Source organism: Centruroides sculpturatus, unplaced genomic scaffold (genome assembly GCF_000671375.1).
Source record: "Centruroides sculpturatus isolate CEXI.00-Female unplaced genomic scaffold, Cexi_2.0 scaffold82, whole genome shotgun sequence".
NCBI lineage: Eukaryota > Metazoa > Arthropoda > Arachnida > Scorpiones > Buthidae > Centruroides > Centruroides sculpturatus.
In genome coordinates this window covers 276,474-297,534 of record NW_019384498.1, presented here as the reverse complement: position 1 = coordinate 297,534, position 21,061 = coordinate 276,474, and the positions used below count along the sequence as shown (strand labels likewise).

Genomic DNA, 21,061 nt, shown 5'->3' with positions numbered 1-21,061 from the left:
TAAAAAGAAAAAACATTTGAAACATTGAAAATATTATTTCCAAACTGTGTTCATACGATGTGCAACATTAGTATATTTGGCAAGCTCATTTTACCACAGTCAACAAAGTTGTAGTATATACAAAGGCAACCATTAAATATTGCTCCAGTAGGAAAATGAGATATCTCCAGCTTTTCAATAACAATCATGTGAAAGAAAAAATGCTTCTTCCAAAACTTGTTGTGGTTCAGCAAAATATATGGTTTGTGACAGTTAGTTACTGTACCAGTCACTTTGAAATTTACAATAATTTCATAGAAATGAACATAAAATCACTCATGCAACAGTTATGTTGAAAGAATTAGAAGAAATACTTAATAGTAAGTTTCTTTCAAAATATATGAGATTTATTGCTGAATATGCTTCTAGATTGTATAGTCACTCACAATCTGCTTTGAAGCTTGTAAAGTGGGAATTCACCAAGAAAATGATAAAATTAGAGTGAGATATGCTAAATCGATATCACGACTGAAGAGAAATATTCTTGTTCTTCACAAAGAAGCAAATTCTTGCAAAAAGTATTTTTGAAAAATGTCAGTTGGAAAAGTTTGTTTAATATTATCTTAATATGTTCAACAATGCTGGTTATTCAATCCAAGGTCTTGCTACTGTTTCAAGTCAAGATATACATTTTATTAGCCAGGTATACAGTTACTGAAGGTTTCCTGTATCTTTGGCTAATGCAAAAGAAGCTTTTCGAATTTCAGCAATTTTTTTGTAGGCAATATTTCTATCATTTCACTACAAGCCTTTCAGCTTGTAGTGAAAAAACTTAATACTTGAAATGTGTACATGAGATAGTTGAATCCATCTCAACTGTAAAGTTATGAAAAACACCAGCACTTTCTGAGAAATTTCATATTCTTTTCAATTTGGCAGCAAAATATTTAGGTCTTCCTACAAACTCTGTGGTTCTTGGTGTGAAGAAAGCCTTTTCCCAATATAACAAGCATTCACCTCTCAAAGGTAATAATGTCAGAAAAAGATGACAATTTGCAATAAAAATCTAAAAAGACTTTGATTTATAGCCTGTGAGTTATGATTGAGTATGATAGATTAAAGTATAATTAGGATTTATGAATTTACAATACAAAATAAAGTTTTTTGGTAAAAAAAAATTTATGCACATTTTATGTTTTACAGTTGTGTGAAGTTCAGCACAAAAAAATTGTACTTGTAATTAAAAAAATTCCATAAAATTTTATAATTTTCAGCACACAAAAAATAGGCCTTTGCTTATATAGTTAATAACAACAATTAATGATTAAACAATGAATAAATGAAATAATGATTAAACAAAAAATATGAGGTTTTCTTGCAGTGAAAAATTTAAATTCTTAAAACACTTTTTAAGAATACTTTTTAGCCTTTTACTCTACTATAGACAAAAATTCAAGTTGATTTGAACATAATTTTTCAAACAATTAGGAGCTGGATTACATAACATACAATATAATTTGGCATAATCATCTTATTTAACCAATTAATTTAATTAAATAATTTATAAGTCTTATGATAATGTAAATCCAGCTCTAGTTGTTTGAATAATTAAAAATTTGAACTGGTTGGAATATATGACAGTGGTTCAACTTCTGTCTTGAATTTCAGTAATGGGGATGAAGATGTATATAGTACATAGTCTCAACACTATACCTTCCAGTACTTTTCCATCTCACTTATTCTTTTTGACTAATGTTTTTGGCTTCTTTTATAGGCCTTCTTTTAGGTCTGTCAGGAATTCACTGTTCAACTGTTGTAATTTGAAATGCCTACAGGTACAATGATGTATTATGAAGATAATAAATTTTTAATTTTGTATTTAAAAAAGTTAAAATATTATGTATGTGGGGCTGTGTATTAATAAATACATTATATATAGATCCATCTCATAAATCCTGCAATGTTTAAAATATTATCTTCTATGTAAATTTATGTATTATGGGCCCTTGTTGAATTTTCATTTTTGGATCTTCAAAAAATAACTTCTGTGCCACTGATAAAGATTCACTGTCCTTGTGACTTATAAAGGTTCTTTCTAAAGTGATTGAACTTAGTTTCAGCTGAGATACATTTAATAGCACATAGTCCGAATTTATGTTTCTTTCTTCAGAAGCATAAACTGGGATTAGAAGAAGAATGTTTCTAGAAGAAAGACTATGTTTCTTTCTTTTCTAAAGAAACATAGTCTGTGGAAAGGGACTGTTTCTTTCTTTTCTAAAGAAAGAAACAGTCCCTTTCCACAGACTGACACCTTTCCCACTATTTTGGCAACACTGCTATGCCTACAGAATAGTCTTTTGGATGATATCAGAACCACTGCATAATGAACTCTCTGTATTCAGCATTCTGAGTGAATCTCCTGTCTCCCAAGGCTTCTTTCATAGAACAAAACAGGTGACAACTGCATGATAACAGATTCAGACTATAGCCCAATGATCCAAAATTTCCCAACCAAATCTATACATTTCCTCCACTGTTCTCAGGGCTGTGCACCTACATTAAATAAAAGACTTGGTCTTCTGTAAGCAAAGCATCATTGCCAAAACAATGCAAGAAAGAAGGAAGCATATCTAGAGAAAGATATATAAATTTTGACTATGTAACACATACAGTTCCATCCCCATTACTGAAATTCTGAACAGAAGTTGAACACCTCATAACGATATAAATATGCCAGGAGAAAGCTTGAAGTCATCTAAAAACACAGGGGTCATGGATGTACAGCATCCATGAGATGGCATCTGTAAGGTTATAACTTAATATAGTGTGGAAGTAAAGATCAAATCAGAGGTCCAGGCAGTGGAATTAGTAGTTCATTTGCAAATGTTTTACCATTATACTACCTGGACCAAATGTAATCTGGTTACAGTCCTTTGAAGGCTTAGTTATTCCTTAGAAGGAATTATAAAAAGAACTATATTTGTAAATTTGGGAGATCAATTAAAATATATTTAAAAAGGTGTGTGTATGTAATTTCAAAAAACTTTCAAAAGAAAAGTTGAGTTTAAAATAATGAATATAGTAAAAATTACACTGATAGAAATACACAGTGGTAGAAATACATAATAATAACGTGAACGTTCTACTAGAGAGTTCATGTCATTATTGTGTATTTCTACCACTAAAGAGGAACTGTTAATTGATGCAGTTCGAAATGCATATGGTGTAAGTACATCTCTTCATTAAACAATAGTACACTATAGTTTGAAACATCCAGTTTTTTGTTTGAAATAGTTTAAAACCTGAAGCATGCCCCTAAATGAGGCTGAAAACATTTGTGTTGTAATAAAAGTTATTGCTTGAAAGAAGTAAGGAAGGTTGCTTCTTGTTTGCTATAACTCAAAGTAAATTATAATAAATTTGATTTATCCAACAATTTGATTATATTATATATGTGTGTGTATTAAGGAACACACATTTACCATAAAACTATTGTTAAGGGAGCTAAATTATAAATATCTTTATGAAATACAATGGATTCTGCTTAACTGGGACACATTGGGACTAATTCATTTCAGCCCAATACGCAGCTACCCCAATTAAATGAACTAATAATAAATTGTACAATAAAATATGTAATACGTAGGTAAATAAATAAGTAGGTAAAAAATAATGATTAGATACCTATTTTAATGCTTTATTAAACCAAAATACAGAAAATATTTGTACTATAAATTTGCCAGACTCACAATGATAAATAACTGATTTGTATAATGCTAGTGTTGCCAAATATTAGTAGTGATGTAAACAAAGGTTGACCATTCGATCTGTTCCTGATCGAACAATTTTTCCTTCCTTTCTTTTTAGTTAGAACATGTTCTAACTAAAAATGGAGAAAGAAAAGGGTTTGTCCAAAAATCATTTTACAGTCTTCCTTTGAGCACAGTTTCCTTTACTTGGAGATGGGCCACTTCGGTGGGAGTATCTATAGAATCTGCCAGCTCGATGCTGGTTTCAACAATCGGATGGCTGCTGTCTGAATCTAGACATAATTATGCATGCAATACCTTCCAAGGAAACTCTAGCTGTCTTCCAACTCAGTCCAGAGACCTCAAAAAATTGTCCGGCAACGTTTGTCCCTTCGCTTTTAAGGGGATTGTCCAGTCCAATCCAGAACAGGGTCAGTAACTCGCATTCATATCTGCCTCAGATGAAATCCCCGTGTGATACATCCCGCTATGCTGACCCCCTCCGGAAAAACCAAATTGCCAGAGCAAGACAAAATCGCTTTGTCTCTGTCAATCGTTAGGCCTACATGACATTAGTGTACGTAGTGCCTACATATTTTTGGAAGATTACTAAAATATATAAAAAATTGCTAAATTCCTTTTCTGCTACTGTCCCAATTAAGTGATTAAATTATGCATTAATTTATTAGTTTGGTTTCCTTTCTTTGAGATTTGGCCCAATAAAGCGGCTGCCCCGATTAACCGGCATCCCAATTAAGTGGAATCAATTGTATTCATAAACATTTTCAGCTTACAATTTTAAAAATTCAATTTTCTAGAGAATATCACTATATTAAAAATATATCTTCAATTTTAAGCTATTATAGAAATTCAAAATCAGTTTTTGAATAAAAGAAAAAATCATAATTTAAAATAATTCTATAAAACGGATTTCAATTATCCTTGCCAATAACATTAAAAAAATCTTTCCATAAATTGATAGTAACTATTATATTAATAAACTAATTATCCTATTAATTCAAACTACTGACATACTACTAGTAATTGGAAAGATTAAATGAAGACAACTAAGATAAAAATACAGTAAGACCCACTTAACGCTGATTTAATATAATGCAGTCTGCTCAAAAAAAAAAAAAAAAAAAAAAAAAAAAAAAAAAAAAAAAAAAAAAAAAAAAAAAAAAAAAAAAAAAAAAAAAAAAAAAAAAAAAAAAAAAAAAAAAAAAAAAAAAAAAAAAAAAAAAAAAAAAAAAAAAAAAAAAAAAAAAAAAAAAAAAAAAAAAAAAAAAAAAAAAAAAAAAAAAAAAAAAAAAAAAAAAAAAAAAAAAAAAAAAAAAAAAAAAAAAAAAAAAAAAAAAAAAAAAAAAAAAAAAAAAAAAAAAAAAAAAAAAAAAAAAAAAAAAAAAAAAAAAAAAAAAAAAAAAAAAAAAAAAAAAAAAAAAAAAAAAAAAAAAAAAAAAAAAAAAAAAAAAAAAAAAAAAAAAAAAAAAAAAAAAAAAAAAAAAAAAAAAAAAAAAAAAAAAAAAAAAAAAAAAAAAAAAAAAAAAAAAAAAAAAAAAAAAAAAAAAAAAAAAAAAAAAAAAAAAAAAAAAAAAAAAAAAAAAAAAAAAAAAAAAAAAAAAAAAAAAAAAAAAAAAAAAAAAAAAAAAAAAAAAAAAAAAAAAAAAAAAAAAAAAAAAAAAAAAAAAAAAAAAAAAAAAAAAAAAAAAAAAAAAAAAAAAAAAAAAAAAAAAAAAAAAAAAAAAAAAAAAAAAAAAAAAAAAAAAAAAAAAAAAAAAAAAAAAAAAAAAAAAAAAAAAAAAAAAAAAAAAAAAAAAAAAAAAAAAAAAAAAAAAAAAAAAAAAAAAAAAAAAAAAAAAAAAAAAAAAAAAAAAAAAAAAAAAAAAAAAAAAAAAAAAAAAAAAAAAAAAAAAAAAAAAAAAAAAAAAAAAAAAAAAAAAAAAAAAAAAAAAAAAAAAAAAAAAAAAAAAAAAAAAAAAAAAAAAAAAAAAAAAAAAAAAAAAAAAAAAAAAAAAAAAAAAAAAAAAAAAAAAAAAAAAAAAAAAAAAAAAAAAAAAAAAAAAAAAAAAAAAAAAAAAAAAAAAAAAAAAAAAAAAAAAAAAAAAAAAAAAAAAAAAAAAAAAAAAAAAAAAAAAAAAAAAAAAAAAAAAAAAAAAAAAAAAAAAAAAAAAAAAAAAAAAAAAAAAAAAAAAAAAAAAAAAAAAAAAAAAAAAAAAAAAAAAAAAAAAAAAAAAAAAAAAAAAAAAAAAAAAAAAAANATAAACAGCATGCATATCCATTTCTAATTGATAGCAACATGCTTACTGTAGTTCAATTATTATTTAATCACTTAATTTAATATCTCATGATTTTTGACAATCATGGTTATTAACAATGTTATTGACACAAAAATTTCAAACAAAGTCTAATTAAATCATATTGAACAATCAAAATTATTTTTGATAGTTGTTTATTAATTTATAAATTCAATACATACTAATAAAAGTTTGCACATTGTCAATATTTTTAGATAAAACTAAATGATATATTTATTTAAATGTACATAAAACATACTTTAAACAATCACAACTTTACTAATACTATTTGAAATGAAAAAACAAACATGTAAAACATTGTTATTTCACAAAAATAATTTTTTGTAATTTAAAATTATTTTATATAGTATTAAATACATAGAAATAAACATATAATACAACCTTGAGTGATTTTTGCTATAATTCCACAAAGGCTATTGATTCCTACAAAATAAAATTTTGTTTAAGTATAATACTTTATTAAACAAATATGATAAACAGATTTATTATTATATTAATGATATACTTCCAATATAACTGTAATACATTTAATGTAAGTACTTAAAAAAAATATATTTATTTATTTATTATTAATTATTTCTAACTTTAATATTGAGATTCTTTCTTGAAAACCTGATGGAAAAATTTCTTAATGCATTCCTGTATTTAAACTTACAGCTTTAAATTTCATTTTAACAAAAATATTAATTTCTGACAGTTAATCAACAACAGATATACGAAGAAATATTACAGCCATTAATTTTTGGTGTCTTATGTTAAATCTATTATCACAAAAAATATAATGAAAAATATATGAAAAGAATCATTTTGAAAATAGTTTTGTTCAATAACTTCCATTACATTTAAGCAAAACTTTATATATATATTTTTACATAATTTAAATAAAAAAAACTGTAAGATATAACAATGAAAACTTCTAATAATTTTTAATTTCTAACAATTTTTAAAAAATTTATTATTATATGTTTAAAAAAAACTAAAAATGAAATTGTTACAGGAAATTTAATTAAACATTTCCAAGTCATACATCAATTGAATTCTTAATGAAAACAGTAATTAATTTTATTTGAAATATTCTAATACATATTAGAAAACAGAAAACAACACATTTAGTAAGTGAAAATTTGTTTTTATTTCCATGATCCTATAATACAGCATTAATAAAACTTATAGAAAATATTTTAAATTTATTATTTATTCTCATACCATATTGCTTTAATCTGTTCAGTGAATTTAAAGCTTGTGCAGATGAGCAGACGATTTAATTAACTTAAAAAATACTTTTAGCGCTAATAATTTTTGAAAGCTTATTAAACTAAATCATTTTACTACTGTAAATCAATAATTATGAAATTGTGATTATATACTTGCAAAGTAATCTTATGACAATATAGTATTTCAATTATTTATTTTCTGAAATATTTTGTACTATTACCAAATGTAACTAAATAATTTATTAGTAAAATTTTACTATTGCAATTCATTGATGCCATACAGCTTTTTGAAAAACAAAATTGCAATACATCAATGACATACCTAAAAGGAGAACATCATTATAATTATGGAGATATATGTAATGGATATGCTTTACATAAAATCAAAAATTATGCATAGAATTTCTACAATACATTCCATTTGTTTTTAAAAATGTAACATTGTATGATGCCACTTTAAAGCTGGTATTCATCTTTGTGTATATCTTATAAAAGGAAATCCTTGTCAACAAGCCAAGATATTTAACTTTCAGAAATGCTTTTAAAATATTTTATTGACACCTTCCAATATTAACTGTAATAATTATATTACAAAATTAACAAAAATTTTAAACCATTAAAATTTCAAATAATTTAAAATTTAAAAGTAATCTTTTCAATTTAACAAATTACTTAAAAATAACGTAAAATACAGTGTGTCTTAGTCTTTGTGCATTTAAAACTGAATAATTTAAGTTCTATCCACAAAAAAAAAAAATAACAATCTGAAAAATGCTTTAGAAAAGTAATTTGTCTTACAATACAATGAGAATTTGTGAAAGCAAAATTGAAAACTGCTGATATAAAAATTACATGTAAATAATTTTTTTTTGTGAAATAATAACTAAAAATAAATAAATGCACATATAGATAACAGAAAACATTTAACAATAACTTTTTCAACAGTTTTTCAATCATCTTCAGCTAAAATAATTTAATAAACTGATTATGATTAAATATTTTTTTATTACCTCAAATTTAGCACTGCATTCATTTATTTTTTGATTTTATCAGAATGATGACAAGTTTTGTAAACATTTTAAAATAAAAAGAATGACAATTACAAAACTTTTTTCTTAAAATATTACATATAAGCAATAATTTAAACAACAGTAATTATTAAAACTTTATCCTATTATTTTATACATTTTCAATATTTACCTTTATCTTCAATCAAATTGTTTGATAGATCTAACGTATGAAGGGGAGTATTTGCATTAGAAATTAATGCTAAAGATAGTTTATGAGCAAAGTCTCTGTAAAGAAATGCAATTAATTAATTTAAAAAACTGATATCAAAATTCTGTTTTGCATAGAAGTACACTTTAAAAATCTTAATATATTTAAGTTTTAATTACATTAATTATATTTTATTATTTTAAGTTAATTATTTCTATAAAAATCAACTACAAACTATATTAATCAGCATTAACAAAGTCTGTAGCTTAGAGACTATGTTATCGTTTTAGCTTTTGAGTCATGTGTGCTTATTGCCACTTTCACTCCTCCCTACACCCATTATCTTGGTATTACTCAGCTGTGATTTTTTCCACTCTATGTTACTCTAATGTCTTTGTCATTCTGCTATAATTCGTGCTGACAATATGTCCTGACCATTTAAAGTTTGCGATTTTTGTGTGTCTAATAATAAAGTTTCACAAACACTGATACCTATAGAAGCAGAAAAACTAAAAACACATTTTTAGTTTTTCTGCTTCTATAGGTATCAGTGTTTCTATCAGATTAATCCACATACTCTTCAAGGTTATCTTATTTTCAAAGTTTTGTAGCGTTTTCTTCTCCAAGTCATTACAGAATGTAGAAATATATTCTGATTTATCCAATATTCTACAACACTTAAATGTTCCAAATTTTCAAATGATATCTAAGCAGTTATATATTACTAATTTTTATTTTGAAAATTATTAAGTTACATTATGGTTTTAGCTAATTGCTTTAAACTAGCAATTTTATCAATGATAAAAAAAAATATATTGATATTAAAAATGTATATGTATGTGTCACAATTTATTAATTGATTAATCAATAAATTAAAAAAAAAAGCAAAAAGAAAAGAATTGCTAGATATATAATTTAAATTTGCAATCTTTGCAGACAAAAATAAATACATTAAATGTTATTTGAATATTCTGAATCAAATTTATAATAAATATATAGTAAATTAAACCAGCAATATTCAAACTATTTTATATGAAATGTGAGATTCTGTAGACAATTTATAAATTCTCTCTAAGCAAGTAACATACAATTCAATTATAAATTTGATAATATAACATTACACAGTTTGGAAGAAAGTTCTTTAGAATTATGTTTAGAAAATTAGACTGATTAATTTCTTAAAAATTTTATCTATCAAACAAAACTTTATTAGCAAAAAGGAAGTTTCCCTGTTGCAGAGGGTAATACATATTTTGAATAAAAATTTACAAAGGTACTGTAGCAGCTTACAAATTATCAAATTTATACACATAAATACAGTAGGTACCATGTAATCCTGTGTAACATAAACAAAGAATACAATTTTATTGGAAGTAATGATATAGATACAATTGACTTTTATTCAATGTTGAAATATATTGAGTGGGTTTTTTAGTTTTTTATTATTTCTATGATTTTCATGAAATAGTTATATAGATAATAAAGGGCTTTTTTATTATGGTTTTTTAAGTTATTTCTGAAATTGAGAGATGACTACACTGAAGAATACACGTGATATTGTATGAGTCTTGTGTATTTGCAAAGCTTTGACAATTTTGTAGTAGATGTTGCATTGAGAAATCATCGAATTTGCACCAGAAGCATTGGTTATTTGAAAAATTGATATAGGTGTTGCTAATGAAAAGTGAACATTTATTGAGACATAGTTGGGCTATTAATCTTTTCACATTAAGATTTATCGGTTTACTGATGTATGGTTGGGAGGGTGGTATTTTTAGGATATCTATATACCAAGGATGGTAATTACTTCAACTTAGGTTGACTTGATCTTTGTTTACAGATTGAAAAATTGCAGATTCCAGTAACAGTGTGTAGCTGTATTTCCAGTCCTGAAGATTATCTTTAAATAGCATATCAGACACTCGAAAAGAATTTAGTATTTTGTTAAATTTATTTTGCCAGAGATACTCTGATTTTGGTTTTTTACAATATTTAGTTATTTCCAGGTGTAAAATGGTAATGTTGTCATCAATTTTGAATTTTAGTCAATAATAAAATTTAATTAATTGTTTTAAGAAGAAAGGATAAGACTATATGCAATTAGTTTCATGGTGAAATTAAAATGTGACAGAGACCTGATTTTACAATTTTTAAGAAATTTGTAAATATTTATGTTTAGAAATAAAAAAACTTTTAAATATTTATTTTAAAAAATTATTTATATTTAATATTTGTTTCTAAAAATCTTTGTGAAATCCCATAAAAATAAAATTTAAAGAAAAAGGGAATCCTTACTTATGTGAAATATTTCATTGATATTAAAAATTTGAACTACTGATTTAAACGAATACATTTTTGTTATGGTTATTTACTGTCGTATTGCTTACAATGTTAAATTATTTGGTCATTAACAAATTTAAGTTAAATTTAAAAACCAAAATTATAACAAACATCAAATAATTAAAAAATAATAATTAATATTCATTTCACAAATATCCTTAGTTATTAATACTATATATATACTTATGTCCAAAATTAACATTCAAGCATCATTTAAAAAATAAATGTGATAGAATTGATTGAAATTTGATGTGTATATAAACATAATCATAATNAAAAATTATTTATATTTAATATTTGTTTCTAAAAATCTTTGTGAAATCCCATAAAAATAAAATTTAAAGAAAAAGGGAATCCTTACTTATGTGAAATATTTCATCGATATTAAAAATTTGAACTACTGATTTAAACGAATACATTTTTGTTATGGTTATTTACTGTCGTATTGCTTACAATGTTAAATTATTTGGTCATTAACAAATTTAAGTTAAATTTAAAAACTAAAATTATAACAAACATCAAATAATTAAAAAATAATAATTAATATTCATTTCACAAATATCCTTAGTTATTAATACTATATATACACTTATGTCCAAAATTAACATTCAAGCATCATTTAAAAAATAAATGTGATAGAATTGATTGAAATTTGATGTGTATATAAACATAATCACAATACTAAAAACTCATTATAGTTTACATAACAATAAGTCTTCATCTTGATAAATTGTAATAAAAGCTTCTTAATTCTAAACAGAGATGCTATATACCATAAATGTGGATTAATAACAAAAATATAATTATGTCTCATAGCCAAATGAGTCACACAATAACAAACCATAATGATTTATAAGGTTTTTTAATCAATTTTGTAACAGATTTCAGTACTAATAAGATAAAACTCAGTTCAGGAAAGATTTAAAAACTTATTTGATGCAATTTATCTTCCTAGAACATTCCAGCCATGCTTTAAAATTCAAATACTAAGATATGATTAATCATGAATTCTTTGAATATTCCATTCCCTCTCTCAAAGAAATCAATGACAAGACAAAACACTGTACATATAAGCATGATTATAAAAAAATTAACCTAACTGTACCATGAAGAAGCCATACAAATGCTGGAATATCAATTATCTTAAGTTGCTTGATTTAATGAACTCTACATGCATTTGAAACTGTGATATAACTATAGTTTTATAATGAAGAAAACATTCTGATATTCAATCTCGCTCTTCAAATACAAATGTTTTCATGTTTTCTGAAGTAACCATTTGTCTATTAATTTTCAAGTTATCATTTTAGGAATATGTTCAAACAAGTCCAGAAACATTGTGCTGTGTCAGATGCATAACCTCCACCAAAGAAAAGCTTCCTTTTAAAAACTAAGATTGTCTAAATCAGGGGTCGCCAAACTTTTTTAATCGTCAACCCCCTAAACTTTTCGAAACCTCACATCGACCCCACCAAAAAGTGTGTGTTACAAGCAAAAAAAAAAAGGTTTTACTATTTTAATATATATCTTTTAATTTTACATTTTTTACATTTATTGTACATATGTTAATAATAATTTTAGTAACTGACAATCAATGAGACAGATAAGATTGATAATCCTTTAGTAAAATTAAATAAAATTATGACAGATAATCCTTAGTAATATTCGATTCAAAATTTGTAAGTTTTAGTCTTTTCATTGACCCCCCAATAATGTTATATCGACCCCTGGGGGTTGATATAGACCACTTTGGCAACCCCTGGTCTAAATTATATAGTTGAAAACAACTACAGAAAACAGTTGAATTGAAACACATCTAAGAAAATAATTAATTCTTAAATTCAAGTAGAGATAACAAATAAAACAGAACACATTGTTAAATAAATTAATTCAATAATGTGTTATGGTCCTCTACAGATCTGAAAGTTGAAATATGACCTAAAACATTTATCTTATTCTGTTGCTTTAACTTTATTTATAGTAAATAGTTTTGAAGAAAATGTCTAAATTGCTGCAAGATCTTAGATGAGTTTTCAAAACACTAAAATAGTTTAGCATATACAGTAGACCCCCTATAACACAGGTTTATATAATATGGATTCATATAACATGGCAAAAAAATTGCAATTGTATCATATAAACATGCTAAAAGAGACTCATATAATACAATAAAATGTCATCGCCGACTCGTGTCGCGACAGGATTGGTTGAATCTAGACCAATAACAGATACTGCACAAACCGTTGAGTTTAAACAAGCAATGAACCTACTAAAAACCATTTATTATTTAGTGTCCATAAAAATTATGTTTATATTAATGATATCTCCAAAGTTCAGCAAATTTTTTGCAGAAAAATAATTTATCGGGAAACACGCGCACCCCATTGTTTCGATGCATTGCTCCATGACAAAAACAAGCTTAAGTAATGGCAATGTCGATCGATGCACAATCGGTAAGTAATCCTATAATTTTTTGTTTATAGCATAGTTTATATGGATTATTCCCAAAAAATTATATGTGTTTTGGAAATGTTGAGTCAAATTAGTCTAGAATCAATTAATTTTATGGAAGAAAACCTTTCAAACAGCTGTAGTCCCTAAACTGCACATGTGCCGGGCTGTGATTGGCTCATGTATTTAAGTGACTCATAAAACACGGAATTCATATAAAACAGAACATATCTACCGTGTTATAGGGGGTCTACTATATAATATGTAATATACTGTACATAACAGATTATTTATGCATTTTCACTCATAATATTTAGTTACTATTGATACTAAGCTTTCTTTTCTGAAATTATAAAACATATTACCCTTTTACACCAATATTATCAAGATATAATTCTTCAAGAGAAACTGAATGCTTCATTACTTGTAATAATTGTTCTAATGCTTCTGATATCTAAAAAGGAGATATAAAAAAATACAAACCTTTATTTTCTGGTTTGTGTGTGTTTTTAAGTAAANAAAAAAAAAAAAAAAAAAGTTATAATTTATGCTGATTCAAATTATTTCGGCATTTCATTGATTCGGTATTGTAATATGATTATCCCCGAACATGAACCAATCAGCAAAAGGTGGCAATTCGTCGTATAGCCATACTTTCATTAAATCTATGTTTGTTTGGTGCAATTTTGGAAAAGATATAACATCATGGATGCAATAGGCAATATTGACTCCTCTTGGCAAGAATTAACTGACAAATGCATGAATGAAGTGTGGAAAAAGTTATGGCTAAAGGTATCCAAGAAATGAATTCTCAACAAGAAAAGTCTATTGCTGTATCATTAGGTTAACCAAATTATCAACCTAATTGATATAGCAGGACTAGATGTACACAAGCAGGATATTGAGGAGTTACTGCAGGTGAGAGCTTTACCACAGACCTTCAAGAACTTGCAAAACAAGGAATTCATGTAGAATTTGAAAATAGTGATTCTGAAAATGAAGAACCCAAAAAACTTGTTACAGTTTTCCTTAGTAAAAGTTTGGTAACAATAACCAAAACCGTTGATCAATTGTAGCAAATGATACAGATTTTGAAAGAAGTGCAAAAGCAAGACAAAGTATTTTGGATGCAATCTCCTGCTACTAACATTTGCTTAATGAAAGAAAAAAAAAGTAACAAATGTCACTAGACAACTTCATCACAAAAAGAAATCAAGAATTTCAGAAGAGCCAGGACCTTCATCACAAAAAATGAACTTTACATTTCTGTGTGCATATGTTTGTGTGTTATTTAACATATATTGTTATGCAAATTAATATAAAAATAACTTAAAATTAAAGTAAAAAACTGTTTATTTTTGGTTATGTGTTCCCCTTTCCATATTTACTCTGTGTTAAAATGACCTTATTTAACACTGTTTCATTTAGTGCTTTGTCGTCTAGGAATGACAAAGTGCTAAATGTTAAGTGGAATCTTACTGTAATTACAAATAATTGAAAAAATTTCTTAAAGGTTATTTAATTTTTTTAAATACAGAAGCTTGTTATTTTACATAAATATTATATACATTTCTTAGAAAATTATCTTTACATTATGCAAATTTGAAAAACAAATGTAAATAATTAATGAAAATTTTATTTAAATTACACTATTTATATTTTTCATTAATAAATTTATACATTTATAAACTGCAAATTTTATACACTTTTTTGTTTTCTTTGATTGATTTATCATCATTCACAAATAACAGTACACAAAATTATTTTATCTAACAAAATTCAATAAATAAACAAATTCATTCATTAAGTTCACAGATGGATAAACAGCATGCATATCCATTTCTAATTGATAGCAACATGCTTACTGTAGTTCAATTATTATTTAATCACTTAATTTAATATCTCATGATTTTTGACAATCATGGTTATTAACAATGTTATTGACACAAAAATTTCAAACAAAGTCTAATTAAATCATATTGAACAATCAAAATTATTTTTGATAGTTGTTTATTAATTTATAAATTCAATACATACTAATAAAAGTTTGCACATTGTCAATATTTTTAGGTAAAACTAAATGATATATTTATTTAAATGTACATAAAACATACTTTAAACAATCACAACTTTACTAATACTATTTGAAATGAAAAAACAAACATGTAAAACATTGTTATTTCACAAAAATAATTTTTTGTAATTTAAAATTATTTTATATAGTATTAAATACATAGAAATAAACATATAATACAACCTTGAGTGATTTTTGCTATAATTCCACAAAGGCTATTGATTCCTACAAAATAAAATTTTGTTTAAGTATAATACTTTATTAAACAAATATGATAAACAGATTTATTATTATATTAATGATATACTTCCAATATAACTGTAATACATTTAATGTAAGTACTTAAAAAAAATATATTTATTTATTTATTATTAATTATTTCTAACTTTAATATTGAGATTCTTTCTTGAAAACCTGATGGAAAAATTTCTTAATGCATTCCTGTATTTAAACTTACAGCTTTAAATTTCATTTTAACAAAAATATTAATTTCTGACAGTTAATCAACAACAGATATACGAAGAAATATTACAGCCATTAATTTTTGGTGTCTTATGTTAAATCTATTATCACAAAAAATATAATGAAAAATATATGAAAAGAATCATTTTGAAAATAGTTTTGTTCAATAACTTCCATTACATTTAAGCAAAACTTTATATATATATTTTTACATAATTTAAATAAAAAAAACTGTAAGATATAACAATGAAAACTTCTAATAATTTTTAATTTCTAACAATTTTTAAAAAATTTATTATTATATGTTTAAAAAAAACTAAAAATGAAATTGTTACAGGAAATTTAATTAAACATTTCCAAGTCATACATCAATTGAATTCTTAATGAAAACAGTAATTAATTTTATTTGAAATATTCTAATACATATTAGAAAACAGAAAACAACACATTTAGTAAGTGAAAATTTGTTTTTATTTCCATGATCCTATAATACAGCATTAATAAAACTTATAGAAAATATTTTAAATTTATTATTTATTCTCATACCATATTGCTTTAATCTGTTCAGTGAATTTAAAGCTTGTGCAGATGAGCAGACGATTTAATTAACTTAAAAAATACTTTTAGCGCTAATAATTTTTGAAAGCTTATTAAACTAAATCATTTTACTACTGTAAATCAATAATTATGAAATTGTGATTATATACTTGCAAAGTAATCTTATGACAATATAGTATTTCAATTATTTATTTTCTGAAATATTTTGTACTATTACCAAATGTAACTAAATAATTTATTAGTAAAATTTTACTATTGCAATTCATTGATGCCATACAGCTTTTTGAAAAACAAAATTGCAATACATCAATGACATACCTAAAAGGAGAACATCATTATAATTATGGAGATATATGTAATGGATATGCTTTACATAAAATCAAAAATTATGCATAGAATTTCTACAATACATTCCATTTGTTTTTAAAAATGTAACATTGTATGATGCCACTTTAAAGCTGGTATTCATCTTTGTGTATATCTTATAAAAGAAAATCCTTGTCAACAAGCCAAGATATTTAACTTTCAGAAATGCTTTTAAAATATTTTATTGACACCTTCCAATATTAACTGTAATAATTATATTACAAAATTAACAAAAATTTTAAACCATTAAAATTTCAAATAATTTAAAATTTAAAAGTAATCTTTTCAATTTAACAAATTACTTAAAAATAACGTAAAATACAGTGTGTCTTAGTCTTTGTGCATTTAAAACTGAATAATTTAAGTTCTATCCACAAAAAAAAAAAATAACAATCTGAAAAATGCTTTAGAAAAGTAATTTGTCTTACAATACAATGAGAATTTGTGAAAGCAAAATTGAAAACTGCTGATATAAAAATTACATGTAAATAATTTTTTTTTGTGAAATAATAACTAAAAATAAATAAATGCACATATAGATAACAGAAAACATTTAACAATAACTTTTTCAACAGTTTTTCAATCATCTTCAGCTAAAATAATTTAATAAACTGATTATGATTAAATATTTTTTTATTACCTCAAATTTAGCACTGCATTCATTTATTTTTTGATTTTATCAGAATGATGACAAGTTTTGTAAACATTTTAAAATAAAAAGAATGACAATTACAAAACTTTTTTCTTAAAATATTACATATAAGCAATAATTTAAACAACAGTAATTATTAAAACTTTATCCTATTATTTTATACATTTTCAATATTTACCTTTATCTTCAATCAAATTGTTTGATAGATCTAACGTATGAAGGGGAGTATTTGCATTAGAAATTAATGCTAAAGATAGTTTATGAGCAAAGTCTCTGTAAAGAAATGCAATTAATTAATTTAAAAAACTGATATCAAAATTCTGTTTTGCATAGAAGTACACTTTAAAAATCTTAATATATTTAAGTTTTAATTACATTAATTATATTTTATTATTTTAAGTTAATTATTTCTATAAAAATCAACTACAAACTATATTAATCAGCATTAACAAAGTCTGTAGCTTAGAGACTATGTTATCGTTTTAGCTTTTGAGTCATGTGTGCTTATTGCAACTTTCACTCCTCCCTACACCCATTATCTTGATATTACTCAGCTGTGATTTTTTCCACTCTATGTTACTCTAATGTCTTTGTCATTCTGCTATAATTCGTGCTGACAATATGTCCTGCCCATTTAAAGTTTGCGATTTTTGTGTGTCTAATAATAAAGTTTCACAAACACTGATACCTATAGAAGCAGAAAAACTAAAAACACATTTTTAGTTTTTCTGCTTCTATAGGTATCAGTGTTTCTATCAGATTAATCCACATACTCTTCAAGGTTATCTTATTTTCAAAGTTTTGTAGCGTTTTCTTCTCCAAGTCATTACAGAATGTAGAAATATATTCTGATTTATCCAATATTCTACAACACTTAAATGTTCCAAATTTTCAAATGATATCTAAGCAGTTATATATTACTAATTTTTATTTTGAAAATTATTAAGTTACATTATGGTTTTAGCTAATTGCTTTAAACTAGCAATTTTATCAATGATAAAAAAAATATATTGATATTAAAAATGTATATGTATGTGTCACAATTTATTAATTGATTAATCAATAAATTAAAAAAAAAAAGCAAAAAGAAAAGAATTGCTAGATATATAATTTAAATTTGCAATCTTTGCAGACAAAAATAAATACATTAAATGTTATTTGAATATTCTGAATCAAATTTATAATAAATATATAGTAAATTAAACCAGCAATATTCAAACTATTTTATATGAAATGTGAGATTCTGTAGACAATTTATAAATTCTCTCTAAGCAAGTAACATACAATTCAATTATAAATTTGATAATATAACATTACACAGTTTGGAAGAAAGTTCTTTAGAATTATGTTTAGAAAATTAGACTGATTAATTTCTTAAAAATTTTATCTATCAAACAAAACTTTATTAGCAAAAAGGAAGTTTCCCTGTTGCAGAGGGTAATACATATTTTGAATAAAAATTTACAAAGGTACTGTAGCAGCTTACAAATTATCAAATTTATACACATAAATACAGTAGGTACCATGTAATCCTGTGTAACATAAACAAAGAATACAATTTTATTGGAAGTAATGATATAGATACAATTGACTTTTATTCAATGTTGAAATATATTGAGTGGGTTTTTTAGTTTTTTATTATTTCTATGATTTTCATGAAATAGTTATATAGATAATAAAGGGCTTTTTTATTATGGTTTTTTAAGTTATTTCTGAAATTGAGAGATGACTACACTGAAGAATACATGTGATATTGTATTAGTCTTGTGTATTTGCAAAGCTTTGACAATTTTGTAGTAGATGTTGCATTGAGAAATCATCGAATTTGCACCAGAAGCATTGGTTATTTGAAAAATTGATATAGGTGTTGCTAATGAAAAGTGAACATTTATTGAGACATAGTTGGGATATTAATCTTTTCACATTAAGATTTATCGGTTTACTGAGGTATGGTTGGGAGGGTGGTATTTTTAGGATATCTATATACCAAGGATGGTAATTACTTCAACTTAGGTTGACTTGATCTTTGTTTACAGATTGAAAAATTGCAGATTCCAGTAACAGTGTGTAGCTGTATTTCCAGTCCTGAAGATTATCTTTAAATAGCATATCAGACACTCGAAAAGAATTTAGTATTTTGTTAAATTTATTTTGCCAGAGATACTCTGATTTTGGTTTTTTACAATATTTAGTTATTTCCAGGTGTAAAATGGTAATGTTGTCATCACTTTTGAATTTTAGTTGAGAAAATATACCTAAAAATTTAGGGTGCAGTGTGCCGTGGGTTGGACATCCCTGGTTTTGTGTGTTATGCCAGATTTTCATAAGTTTATTTTGTATAATTAGTGCCGAAAGCCACATCAGGCAAATTCCAAGGATTACTACAGACTTTATAACAGAGCTTATATCAAAGTGAAGTATATCAATAAGTATTTTTTGATTGCCAGATTAAACAGTTTTGTCTAATAGAAAATTTACTATGGGAGTAGGTGAAATTATATATGGATGTTGCTAGAAGAGGGCAGAAGGTGGTAGAGAAGCCTACAGGAATGTGGTGGAGAGGCAGTAGAGTTGTGTGTGTTCTAGAAGTATAGAATTAATATGTATTTGCACGTTTTATTGGATCAGCAGACAAGAACAAAGACAAAATTTTAGGAGGAGAAAACCACAATGTTAAGATAGGATGTGTGGCTAGAAAAGCCAAGTGTTGGGAAGAGATTAAGAATTGAGGGTTTAGGCATTTCATGATTATGACCCAAACCTCAAAGATAATAATTTGGGACCATAGAGCCCAGCTCATTATGTAAAGCTTTTGTATAATCGATCAATCAATCAATCAAACTTTATTATGAAAAAAGGAGTTTTCCTGTTGCAGGCAGTAATACATATTTTGAGTAAAAATTTACAAAGGTATTGGAACAGCTTACAAGTTATCAAGTTTGTACGAATAATTTAATAATTTTCAGTAGGTATTATATAATCCTATTATAGACGTATACAAAGAATACAGTTTTGTCGGAAATGGCGATCCGGAGACAGTTTTAAATGATGAGCGCTGCCACTGTCTATAATCCAATCAGAGTTATGTGCGTCAACACTTTTGTTTTTAATTGAACATAACATCATTCGATTTTTCTGGTTTGGATTTGTTTCACTGTGACATTGCGATGCCTTATGTCTATATTTGTTGCACTTGAAGCATTTTCCATTAAAGATTTTTGTATCGTCATACTTTTGTTTGATACCAGTGCCTCTTCTATCGAAACGGTTTCTTGTTGCACTAAACACTTTTGACTCATTAGTGTTACTGCATTCATGTTTTCTGGCAGCCTGTTGCAGCAGTTTGGATTTAACTGCAACTGAGGTTAATTTTACGTCTGCGGCAATCGCTAGATTGGTCACTAAACTATCATATTCCTCCGGTAAACGCATTAATAATAATTCGGCATGCTCCTGATCATCGATTACACAACCGATTTTCCTCAACTGGTCAATGAGGGTTTGTATTTTGTTAATATAAGCAGCCATACCTGAACATGTGTTAAAATCCATGGAGTAAAGTTCCCTTTTTATTTGCAGCCTTCTCAGAATACTCTTATCTTCGTAGAGATTTGCTATTGTATCCCATGCTTCCTTTGCACTTGTACAGTGTTGGATATCGACTTTAACATGGTCCCCAACTG

The 21,061-nt window shown here is 24.9% G+C and overlaps 1 protein-coding gene across 1 annotated transcript in view; it reads right to left on the bottom strand.

Annotated features, from left to right (window-relative positions):
- The window catches only part of LOC111621989 (F-actin-uncapping protein LRRC16A-like), a 197,595-nt gene that overhangs the window by 116,083 nt on the left and 60,451 nt on the right, over nt 1-21,061 (bottom strand). The window contains exons 10-12 of the mRNA XM_023364280.1: nt 13,632-13,720; nt 8,458-8,552; nt 6,425-6,466 (exon numbers count right to left, since the gene is read on the bottom strand). Coding sequence (XP_023220048.1) covers nt 6,425-6,466; nt 8,458-8,552; nt 13,632-13,720 — 226 coding nt within the window. The remainder of the gene's footprint in view (nt 1-6,424; nt 6,467-8,457; nt 8,553-13,631; nt 13,721-21,061) is intronic.